This window comes from Octodon degus, unplaced genomic scaffold, assembly GCF_000260255.1.
Source record: "Octodon degus isolate 3935 unplaced genomic scaffold, OctDeg1.0 scaffold00131, whole genome shotgun sequence".
Classification (NCBI taxonomy): Eukaryota; Metazoa; Chordata; class Mammalia; order Rodentia; family Octodontidae; genus Octodon; species Octodon degus.
Genome location: NW_004524707.1, coordinates 2,794,718 through 2,806,969, shown reverse-complemented (window position 1 = coordinate 2,806,969; position 12,252 = coordinate 2,794,718). Strand labels below are relative to the sequence as shown.

The 12,252-nt window shown below is 44.1% G+C and overlaps 1 protein-coding gene across 1 annotated transcript in view; it reads right to left on the bottom strand.

Moving 5' to 3' along the window:
- The window catches only part of Cr1 (complement C3b/C4b receptor 1 (Knops blood group)), a 109,793-nt gene that overhangs the window by 59,738 nt on the left and 37,803 nt on the right, over window positions 1–12,252 (bottom strand). Inside the window, exon 16 of the mRNA XM_023701184.1 lies at window positions 2,097–2,364. Coding sequence (XP_023556952.1) covers window positions 2,097–2,364 — 268 coding nt within the window. The remainder of the gene's footprint in view (window positions 1–2,096; window positions 2,365–12,252) is intronic.

Genomic DNA, 12,252 nt, shown 5'->3' with positions numbered 1-12,252 from the left:
TATTTCTTTGAAATTTCAAAGAGCTGTACACAGAGACATTAAATTACTTTAGTAACTAATTACTAGGTAGTTTGACTATATTACTTTGGGAGGTTATGTAATTAATAGTGCCTAGGATTTTTTTATGAGTAATTTATTTTTTTATTTGGATTTTTTGTTTGTTTATTTTTGTATTTTAGGGAAGGGTCTACAGGGTATTCAGGGTCTCATTACTAGATCAGACTCATAGTGATCTGCCTGTTTACAGCCTCCCAAGAGCTAGGATTACAGGCTCATGCCACCATGCCTAGTCTCCATTGCCAGGTCAGTGTGCCCTGGGGGCGGGGTGGCATAGCAGGCCCGGGGATTGAATCCACAGCTCCTGTGCCTGCTTGCAGGTGCTTTAATCTGCTGAGCTATGTGGCCAGCCCTATAAGAGTAATTTAATAAAAATGGGGAAACTATAACAACTTCAAAGTAAGATGACAGGGAGGTAGACACAAGGACCACAAAACTTCCTAGGCAATGATAACAGATTCTTTAACTCACTGGGCATTCTTCTCTTCTACAATTAAAATTTTAATTGTCTAGTGAGATAGTTCAGTGGACTAAGCACCTACTTAGGCAAGTGCAGGGACCAGCATTTGATCCCTGGTAACACATGCCGTACCAGCCCTGTCCCAGGTATGCTGAGCCCACCAGGGAGACCAGGCGTGGTGGCACATGCCTATAATCCCAGTGTTGGGGAGGCTGAAAACAATCACTAAGAGTCCGAGCTGCATAATGAGACCCTGTACCAAATACATTAAAATAATAATAAAGAAAATAAATAAATAACATTTTAAGCTTTACTACATCTCTTCACCTGAAAGCCTACTTCTGATGCCCAAGAAGGTTAAAAACTTAACATCAACTTTTGTGGAAATTTGATTTTCTTTTTTCTGGCTCTTTTAGAAGTGAAAGAACAATCAGGGAATCAAAGCAAAATGTAGAGTGGGGAAAGGGCAAACCTTGAATTGTCAAGAAAAGGCTGGATGAAATTACTCAAAACTTACTTCAACTAACATATCCCCAATGGGCCTAAGCCAGGACACTTCTGGGAAAGCTAAAAATAGTAAGAGAAGTGCTGTAATTGAAGTTGTTTACCTAATTAAATTAAGAGGGAAGGAAAAAGGAAGGAAGGAAAGACGCAACTTCAAAACCTTCACAGCAGTTAAAATGGACTTTGTTTTCTGCTAACAGGCCTTTACACTGCTTTCCTGCGAAGTCATCTGCTCTACTGTCCTGTCCACCTGTGGCCAGTTTCATAGTGGGGCTCTGGAGCTCACTGGGGTTTCTATCCACGAAGTCCAGGCCAAGAGGATCTTAAACTATATGCTGAGTTAAATGTGTGTGGATGATGGTGGTGATTTGGGGTGTGAGTGTGTGTGTGGGTGTAAGTGTGTGTATATGAGTGTGTGTTGGGGGTGAGAGTACAGGCCAAGAAGGTAGCTTTCAGGTGCACCTCTAAGACTGTTCTACCATAGACATCCTTGGGAGCCAAGTGCAAGTAGGGGCAGAAATTAAGTGACAGGCACCATGTTAGACACCTGACATTCTTTATGCCATTTAGGTGGAGAGACATCAGCAGATGTGTTTTACAAAACAGTAAAACGCAGACAGGTGTGTGTCACAAACCTGTAATCCCAGCACTGATACACTGAGTCTGGAGGATCATAAATTTGAGTCCAGCCTGGAGAATTTTAACGACTTAGCCAGACCTTGTAGCAAAACAAAACTATGAATTTTTAAAAGGGCTAGGAAAGTAGCTCAGTGCGAAGGACCTGAGTGCAATCCTAAATACCACCTATGGATACAGGGAGGGGCGATTCAGACAGGCGTGTTAAAGTCCCTTACAGCCAGACCTCTAGGATCGGAAGCCAGGTATCCCTTTCCTGCACTAGGATCTGGGATCTGCGCAAACTCGTCTACACGCAGGCTGTAAACACAAGACAGAATTCCGTGCGCCAGGGCTGGGTGTGCTGAGCCCTAATCTGCGCGGGTGGCGACAAAGAGCCAGGCGACCTGCAGCTCGCAGCTGTTACAGGATTCCCGGACCTCCCGCGCCCGCCTCTCACCCTCGGCGGTCCACGGAGCCAGCAGCAACAGGGTGGCCAGCAGCGCTCCTCCTCCGCCCGGCGGCCACATGTTCCCGGCCATCAGAAACCTGCGCGACCTCCGAGGGAATCGAGGAACGCGGAAAGCCAGTGCGGTGGCCGGATCCTCTCCCGGGTCCGGCAGGGCTTTGACTACAGCTTCCCCTCGGTGGCGCCGTCCCCGCGCTGTCGCTCCGGGCTCGGCTCTCGCGCTGCACCTGCCGGGCCCAGGTGTGCTCGGTCGGTCGGCCTAGGACCCAGCCCCCGCGGGCATTTCGTGCGAGCGACCTGCGGTTCCAGACGGAGACCGGGACGGTCACAGCTGGGTTTACACTGTCCCCTACGGCCTTTCTCCTCGGCAAGAATGCGTGTGGGAGGGTCAGCTGCCGGCACGCCCTCGGGCCTGCAGTTTAGGGACAAAGCCAGGTGAGGCAGGCGAGAGGTAGGAGAGGCAAAGACCTAATTTCCTTGTGGTGAACTCCGGTCCACCGTGAGAGTAAAAGATTGTTTGATTTTTTTTCCCCCAGCCTTATTTCAGGTTTATTTTTGTGGGTGGAAAATGGGACTTCCCATAAAGGTATAAATGGAATTATCATTTGAGAGATGAAAAACACAGATGAAATATTTAATTTCTTGAACTTTAAATGGGTGCTTAGGAAATGTGACACACACTAAAAATTCACTTGTAAGAGCGGCTAAAGCCGCTCCTCAACTTCAAATGGAGTTACATTTACAATGGATTTATGTTTAATGTACCCGTCGTAAGTAGGAAATATTAGAAATAGAATTTGCATTTAATACATCTAACCTACCAAAGGCCTTAACTTAGCAACACAAGTAGGCCCACTGTTGGGGGTTGGTTACTTCTCCATGTAGTCCTGGCTCCCGGAAAATGTGGCTTGCTGCTCTGGAAGAGATGAAAATGCAAAATGGGAAGAGTGATTTCTACTGAACGTAGTATCACTTTTGCATGATCATAAACTCACAAAATTGTAAGGCAACCTAGTGTAGCCTGGGGACCATCTATATTTTGAGTTGCATTTTCAGATCTCAAAATAAATATATTGTTGTGTTATTTTTGCTATATATTCTGCTTACATATCTACGGCATTCAGCTCTAGCAGCATAATGGTGTTTTGTGGGCCCTTCCGTGCTAAGAACTCTGTAGATGGGGGTTTTCCCTTATCTTAATCTGCTTTTATTTACCACATCCTAGTTGCAAGCTATGTGACAGGGTTACTTGTTCAAATGTCACCTACTATTCATGTAATACCCCATATCTTACAGAAAGGCAATTATGGTGAAACAGTTAATTTTGTAGAAATCTGAGTTCTTTGTCACATGAAATTGAAAATAAAATCATAGACAAAGAGAAGAAATTGGTAGGGTATCTGTAATTCATGCAGTTTACAGTCATCCTGCGGAGTGGTTACGTACATTTATTACAGCTTTAAAAAAAAAAAAAAAAAACCCAGGGCTGGCCAAATAGCTCAGTGGATTAAAGTGCCTCCTTGGGCAGACCTGGGGACTGGGAGTTCGATCCCCGGACCTGCCATGTCAGCCCCACTCTCCGGAGCACACTGAGGTGGTCATTGAGCCTGGGCCTGTTGGTGGGTGCCTCTAATCCCAGCATTTAGGTGACTGTAAACAGCAGGATCATTACGAGTCCAACCTAAGAAGTGAGACCCTGTAGACCCTGTCCTAAATACAAAAACAAAAACCAAAAAAAAAAAACAAAAAAAAAAACCCGAAATAAAAAACCCTCTCTTCCCCCCCTTTTCCCCTCACTCCCTTATTGCCTTTTCTGTACTTGTTGTTATTTGTCTCAGCTCATGCTATGTGTATAGTGTTTACATTGATTGGAGTTATTAGAGCACATTTTTATTCTCATTTGTCTTTCTCCTCCCCCCAATCATTTCCTTGTTCCCTTGGATCACTTCCTTATTGAATGAGATCTATTCCCTTGTCCCTTTCTATCCATCCTTTATTATTTTCTTTGTCCTTTGCATTACTCAAATGAAAGATACCCTAAGGTATTTAAACTTGTGGGTCTGGTTTATTTCAATGAAAGTTACAGTTTCCAGGTGCATCTGTTTTCCTACAGTTGCCTCAAATTTGTCATTCTTCATAGCCAAGTAGCATTCCATCCCACACAGACACCATATTTTCTCTGCACAGTCATCTGCTGATGGGCATGCAGGCTGCTCCCTGGATTGAGCTAGTGTACATTGGGCTGTTATAAACATTGGTCTGCATGCATCGCTGTACTATGATGGCTTAAGTGCTTTGGGGAAGACACCTAGCCAGGGATCACTGGGTCATACGAGATTTCTGATCTCAATTCTTTGACAAATCTCCATACTGATTTCCATGATGGTCATACTAGCTTACTTTCTCACCAACAATGTAGAAGGGTTGTTTTTCACTGTAGCATTGCCAGCAATTGTTATTCTTCAACTTCTTGATTATCATTTTTCACAGTGTAAGATGGAATCTTGGTATTGTTTTGATTTGTGTTGCCCCAGTGCCTAGAGGTGTTGAACATTTTTTCATGTTTGTTGGCCATTTTTACCTCTTTCTCTGAGAAGTATCTGTTCATTGCACTTGCCAGTTTCTTCTTTGGATCTTTTATTTTAATTGGTCTAACTTTTTAAAGTTCATTGTGTTTTCTTTTACATTTCTATGTTTGGCTATCTGTTTGAATTAGCTTTTAACCCAGTGGGCTAGTTTCCTGTTACCCTAGGCAGAGGAGAGAGGACAATGAGGAGGCTTTGCCATTGTCCAAGCAAGAGTTAAAGGTTGTGACTGGGTGGCTAGGTTGATAGTTAATGAAAATCTTCTGATGGAATGGACAAGATTTTCTCATGCATTGGATTTTGGTTGCTTACTTTGTTAAAGTTGTTGATGTTGAGAAAAAGAGAGGAACCAGGAGTGAGTTCCTGGATTAAAAATAAATAGTGCTGCCATTTACTGAAGTAAGAAATATGGAACAGAGACAAATTTAGAGCAGGGTGTTAAGAATTCAATTGCTGCCAGACATAGTGGCACATACCTGTAATCCCAGCACTCAGAAAGCTGAGGTAAGAGGTTCATTGTGAGTTCAAGGGCAGCCTAGGCTACAAAGTGAGTTCAAGGCCAAGCTGAACTGGATAGTGAGAACTTTTCCTCAAAAGAAAAAAAAAATCAAAGATGTAGGAGAATGTAATGATGAATTCCTATCATCCCAGCACTTGGAAGGCTGAGACAGGAGGATTGCCATAGTTTAAGGCCATCCTAAACTACCTAGCAAGACCCTGTCTTAAAATTTTTTTTTGAAAACATAGCTCAGTGGATTAAAGCACCTGCTTAGGAAGACACAGGGGCTGAGAGTTCGATCCCAGGCCTGCCGTGCTGGCCCTGCCCCCAGAGTGCCCTGAGAAGGCGATTGAAACTGGGCATGGTAGTGCACCTGTAATCCCAGCATTTGGGAGGCTGTAAACAGGAGGATCACTATGAGTCTGATCTAAGCAGTGAGACCCTGTATACCCTGTACACCCTGTCCTAAATATAAAAAAAAAAGTATTTAAAATTTTTTTTGAAGGGCTAGGGATATAGCTCAGCTGAACAAGTACCTGCCTGGCAAGTACAAGGTCCTGTGTTCAATCCCTAGTACCACTAAATAAGTAAATAAATAAATAAATATTTAAAAAATGAGAGAAACAGGGTGTGTGATAGGCTAAGTAGATGTTCACATCTCATCCTCAGAACCTCCTGCATTACCTTTCACAGCAAAAATAAAACAAAAACAAAAACCTTAACAGATGTAATTAAGTGAAGGACGAAGAGTATCTTGATTAGCCATGGTGGCTTGCCATAATCACGGGGACCCTTAGAAGAGGAAGGCAGTTGTCTACTTTCTCATCCCTGAGATGCAACACCTAGCACCCAAAACTCTAAGGAAGAAAGGTTTATTTTGGCTCAGTCTGTAGAGGTTTCAGTCCACAGTTGCCTGACTCCAGGGCAGGATGGCAAAGAAGGGCAGAAGAGGAACAGTCCATGGCAGGGCAGGCAGGAGGCAGTGAGCAGCATGTTGTCCATTCTCTTTTATCCCATTCAGGCTATGAGCCTGTTGAATAGTACAACCCATACCCAGGGTGGGTCTTCTGACTAGTCATACGCCAAAATATGTAAGCCAGTCAGTGGGCTGATTTAGTTATTATGTACCATTGATCTATATGTATATACTCTAGATCCAGCCACTTCTGAAAAGCTCCTACCTATGAGCATGCCTATGAGGGCTTGGGAGGCACCTAGACGTAAACCCTAATGTCATGAGAGATCTAAGCATTACTACCTTGAACCAAGAAACACCAGCTTCCTCTAGATGCTGGAAGAGTCAAGAAAGAGATTCTTCCTGGGGTCTCAAAAGGAACTGGTATATCTGGCAATTGCTTTTAGCCCTGCAAAGCCTATTTGGGCCTCTGGCTTCTAGAACTGTAGAAGAATAAATTTGTGTTTTTTAAGCTATAGGTTAATATTTGTTGCAGAAGGAAAAGGAAACTATGGGAAGGGAGGGACAGTTTCACTAGAGGAGAACATCAAAGAGTTTTCTTTGTTCATTTATAAACTGAGAAGGACGTGGGTACGAGGTTTAGCGAAGGCCAGGAGCCGTGGGGATGCTTAGGGAAAGGGTAGGAATGTAGGGAACTTGTTGAATATGAGGCTGGATTTCCAGAACATGCACCAGCAGGACTTTTGAACAAAAAATGGATGAGAAATCATCGAAATCACAGAATCTGATGAGACAGTCAAGGAAGAACATGCTACCTAAACGAAAGGCTAATTGGAATGGGTGCAAAGGAGCCGCACTCACGGGGTGTTCTTGCCTCTTTGTGTCTCCTGGTTACCTGTTTGCCTCGATGCTCAAGTGTACGCATCCCTCCTTAGAACTATATTTTAATTTTAGCACAAAGCAAAGTGCCTAGAGGTTCAGAGAAAACTTATTATATTAAAGTAGAATTCTAATCATGGACTTTTGGGGGCCTGTGGCTGAAACAAGAACCCTGAATATACACTTTAGTCTGCTGTTTAGAACACTGGAACTGGAAGGAGTGGAGACAGGGGTAATTCCAAATATAAAAAGGTAGAGAGAGAGGGCTGGTGAGATAGCTCCATGGAATAAGCGCCTGTTTAGGCAAGTGCAGGGACTGAGTTGGATCCCCAGGATTGAATGCCATGCCAGCCCTGTCCCCAGGCTTGCTGAGCCAGGGACAGACTCAGCATATGGTGGTGCATGCCTGTAATCCCCACACTGGGGAGGCTGAAAACAGGAAGATCACTATGAGTCCGAGCTGCATAGTGAGACCCTGTACCAAATACATTTAAAAAAGACCACACACACACACACACACACACACACACACACACACTAAAGCAGACATTTCAGTAAATGCAATAGCAGTTTTCTGCATGCATGAGTGTGAGATAGAGCGGAATAAAACCTCAGGGTAGAACTACTCTTGCCTCTCTGTAGCTATGATAGGCTAAGTAATGTCCTGCACTTGCTCCTGGAGACCCAGATGTACGTGCTCAAGCAAACCTGCATCATTAGGATGCAAAGCCGTAGCTCACACAAACACATCCGAATACTGCGAATCGCTGCCTGTCTCTCCCTCACCAGACTCATGTCCTCCCCTCCCCCCACATGCTGAGAAAGGGTAGTATTCTAGAAGTCTTATGTTTTTTTCTTATATTTATTTTGAAGCATTGATATTTTATTTTTCTATGTTATTTTTATTACATGTTTGTGACACATAATACACACATTTCTTATGGGGAATTGCTTCATGTACTCACCACATCTGAATCCTTTCTACTTCCCTTCTCCTCTCTCCTGTCTTCCCTGTATTTCTTATTTTTCATTAGGTTCTTCTCCAAGACTCTCTTGTAAGAAATAATGACTTTGGTCCCACCACTCATCACACTTCCTTTTTAATCCATTGCCGTTCTTTCAAGGAGATGATGTCCTGTCAGGTATTCCCACCGCAGTGGCCACAGGAAGCTCGTGGTCGGCAGTCAACTGGAAGGCCAACAGAAGGCTCAGCTCCCCACGGTTACATCAGACACTGTCAGAAGTGGCCACCCATTCCCACTCCATTTGCACTTACCTCCCACCATCTGCTTTCTGCTCTCTCTGTCCTTGAAGGTTTTAGCTCCTGCCTGCCTCAAGGTTCACACCCCTCCTGCTCCCTGGTGGTTCCAATGTTTCAGCCATAGACTATTCAAGCAACCTGCCTTTCACGGCTCTGTCTTCTCTGCTAACAGTCATGTCCCTCCCCCTACCTTTACGTTCATGCTCACACCCTGACACTTAGCACCACCTGTGTAACCTCTCCAATTTCACTGTCTCACTCCATTACCACCCCTGTCCTCTAACCCACCCTGCCATCCTGACTCCCACATCTGCGGATCTCTTAGTACCTCCAACCTGTGGGTTCTCTCACTTCTTCCAGTCTCTCACCTCCAAACTTACAAAGCTAAATTCAGTGCTGCCCCATGATAATCACTGTCTTGCACCGACCCTCAGGACAGCACCCTGGCTATCCTTTCACTTTCTAGTGTTCTTTGGATAAAGTAAGGACACTGCTTAGATTCGGTTCTCCATGAAGCTAAATGTGGCTGGGGAAAAAGACACATTGACAATGACAAGTCTTATTTTCATGGCCACTCATTTCAAATGGACCATTGTGATCTTTTCTGGTATTCCCCTTGGTATTTAATCCATTTATTCTTGTACTTTCCTAGACAATGATCCTATATTTTGATTGAACTTTAAACTCTAAAAATAGGAAATAGTTGACTGGTTCATATCTTTATTTTGATTTGTTTGAACTTTGAACTTCTACATCATTCTTAGTCTCTATAGCTTTGTTTCTTTGTATCACTAGACAATACAAGCAATTAAAAAAAATTTCCAGAATTTTCTACTCAAATCTCAAATACCCACATTTGGCTCATAAAACCTCCTTAGCTCTTCTTAGTGTATTTGTAGCGTTCACACCCCTTATCTGAGGACAACTTCTTCACTCTGATACCTGATTGAGTCTGCTCTTTCTCGCCCAGTGACATCCATTCAAGAGCTGTCTCCAGCCTCCTCTGTTGTCCCTTTTCACCGGATTTTACCATCAGTATTACAAATTATTTTGCAAGCACAGCAGGTGTTATTCCCCACCAAAATTTCCTTTAGCTCTGCACACTCTTCACCCAGATTTCTATTTGTGTGGCAGTCTTCTCACCCTTTTGAGTCTTTTTGCCTAAATACGACCTTCTTTAAAGAACTTGCCTTCATCACTATTTAGAACTGTGCATTTAGTACAATTAGAAACAATACACCATTTGATTCTAAACAGTACTCCATGACTGATCCTACTTCCATTATCCTGGTAGAGGAAGTAAGTAAGATAACAAAGGCCAGGCGGCCTCAGATGCTCTAGGCAGCAGCACCTTCCCACTATTGTTATTCTTACCTTATTAAGTGTTCATAAATATGTACTGCACATCATAAATATAATTAAGGTCAGAGTGAATCCTGGGGCTAGCAGGGTATTGGCAGCCTCTGGCTGGCACACAGTCGTGCCTTACCAATTACCTGAGGACCCAGGGAGAGGCAGCTGGGCTGAGGTGCAAATCCTTTAAATTCTGAAAGCCTGACTGATCCACAGCCATTGCGTTTCCGTGTGCTGTCACCTAGGTGCTGTGCTTTTACTTCCCTGTCTCCCTAGAAAGCTTTTACTTCTGTGCCCCATCTTTCGTCAGCACAGACTTGCCCCGGCGCAGCTTCGGGGGTCACTCAATGCAGCTGCTTGGCCTTCACTACCGGGGGCCCGAGAGCCTGGCCTCTACCTGCCCCTTCCATGGTGATGTTTCTTGGTGACAGCCAGCGGGGAGAGGAGAGGGATGGATGGACATAGGCAGACATCACCTGCCAGCAGCCAAAAGAAGCCAGCCTAAGGGAAAAGGTAACTGCTGGCTTGCTCGGGCAAACTTCTCTCTTCCCTTTTTTAGGCACGGAATGGCTTCCCAGGACAAGTGTCTGACCACGTTACTGTTTGGAGAGACCTATACTGGGGAGGGAAAGGCTTCTGCCTCAGAGGGAGGTAGGAGGAACCCATGCCAGTGTTGAGCTTTTATTTTGTTGTTGGTCCACAAAACATGGCTCAGCAGCTGTGACTCAGGGGACTGGAAGAGAACACTGGCAGGTGAGTGCCACCAAAAGCAGGAAGCCCTGCGCCACAGCAGGGAGCCCTGCGTGCAGGAAATGGTGCTGTTCTTTATGGAGTGCTTGGCAACCTGCCCCAGGCTTGGGCAGCCACCTGTTTAGCACCTGGGTGGCACAGTGAGTGTTCCTCATGATTACTTTCTCTCTCCCTCTCTTGAGGAGTTCTGAGTTCCCCCACTAGGCATTCACCTATCAGAACATTCAAATTATTTGGTTTTTAGTTCTGACCAACTCTGGGAAACAGAATTGAGAAATATGGTGTGTTCCCACGCTGGGACAGCAGAAGTTCTCTGTTTTAAAACTCTGGCTTCCACCCAAGGCACTGCTGGCAGAGCCCACTCCTGCTGAGTCAGTTCTCCTGGGTCCCAAGCACCCTCTATCGTTGTCTGCTCCTGGGTTACTCTGCTTAAGTGAGATCTTTTCTCCCTTTTCTTTGGTTTTGCTTTTTGGTGACAACAGTGGCTTTAAGCTTATACCCCTACTCTAAAGGATTTGTAACCTGCATATGCGGACTGAATTTACTAAATTTCATGCCTGTTAGGTTTTTTGGCATGGCCCAGAGGCAGAAGGAAAAGACCTGAAGAGGTCTTTACTGAGGACATGGAGAGAGGATCACAGGACGATGACAGGAATTCTCTGGCCTAAAACGAAGGGGAGCTGAGATTATTTGAACTTTTACTAGGAGAGGAGTTTGGGGATAGAGGGCTCAGTGAAGAGTAGGGAGTTGTGGAGGGGGGGGGGGAAGGTAAAAGGAAGTTGTATTCAAGGCTAAGGGGAGAAGACAGAAGAACTGGTCATTGGGAAGATAAACTTCAGCCATGTTAGACCACCATAAAGGTTCAGCAATTCATATTCAAGCCAGAACCGATCATTCCCATCTTTTAGTTGTTATGAGGGGTGATGACTCTTAGACAGCTTCCTGCTGAACAAGGGCATCGTTTGGGTGCAGGGAGGATTGACAGGATGACTATTCCCTCCCATATACAAGCTAGTGCCAGGTGCTTGGCTTGGGATGACAGGTTTATTGTTAGTGAAGGCATATATCCAGGATTGAAAAAACCTTGAAAAAAATTTAAAAAGGCAAGGTGCTATGGGTAGACAGGTCATTATCATGATTAAGGGACCCAGAAGGGGAAGCAGGAAGGGGGCCTATGATCTGAATGTGTCATTCTAATGTATCCATGGAGAGGGGGAAGTATGCCCATTTTCTAGCCCTTGGTATTTGTGCTGTAGCCAATATGAACTCAAATGGGCTCAGGAAAGTGGGTGCCCTGGGAAGTGCCCTGAGTCTAGTTAGAGTTAAGGGAAGGAGCTGAGGCCAAGGCAGGTGCAGCTGCAGGGTAAGTTTGGTGAAGTGGGCCTTTATTATTTATTTATTTATTTATTGCAGTCCTTTTGCCCCTTTTTTATTTATTATAGTTTTTTCCCATAATTTTATTGAGAAACAAATAGCAATGAGAAAGTTTGAAACCAAATTGGTAGGACAGTTTCAATATTAATACATTACATACATTCTTCCTAGTGGTTAATTGCTGTACAAGATGAGGACATGATATCCTATTTACAAACACTATTAGAGCAAATCTCTATATTCATTAAGAGAATGTATCTATATATCTATTCTAAACATTTTGAATACACAGATACAAAATGGACATTCATCTGTATCCTCTTTTTTGTTTAGTTCTGTCATTTGAATATTATAGGTGTGCTAACTCAGCAAAATATTCTAAAAGAGTCCGGTAGTACATAATAGTATTGGGTCTTCCGCTTCACTGGCAATGCCAGAAATTGTTGACCTGAGTCCCCTACAGCTCAACATAACACCATGGCTTTACTTCTTATACTTTGTTTTTATACTTTTCTGCTGGATGGTTAAGA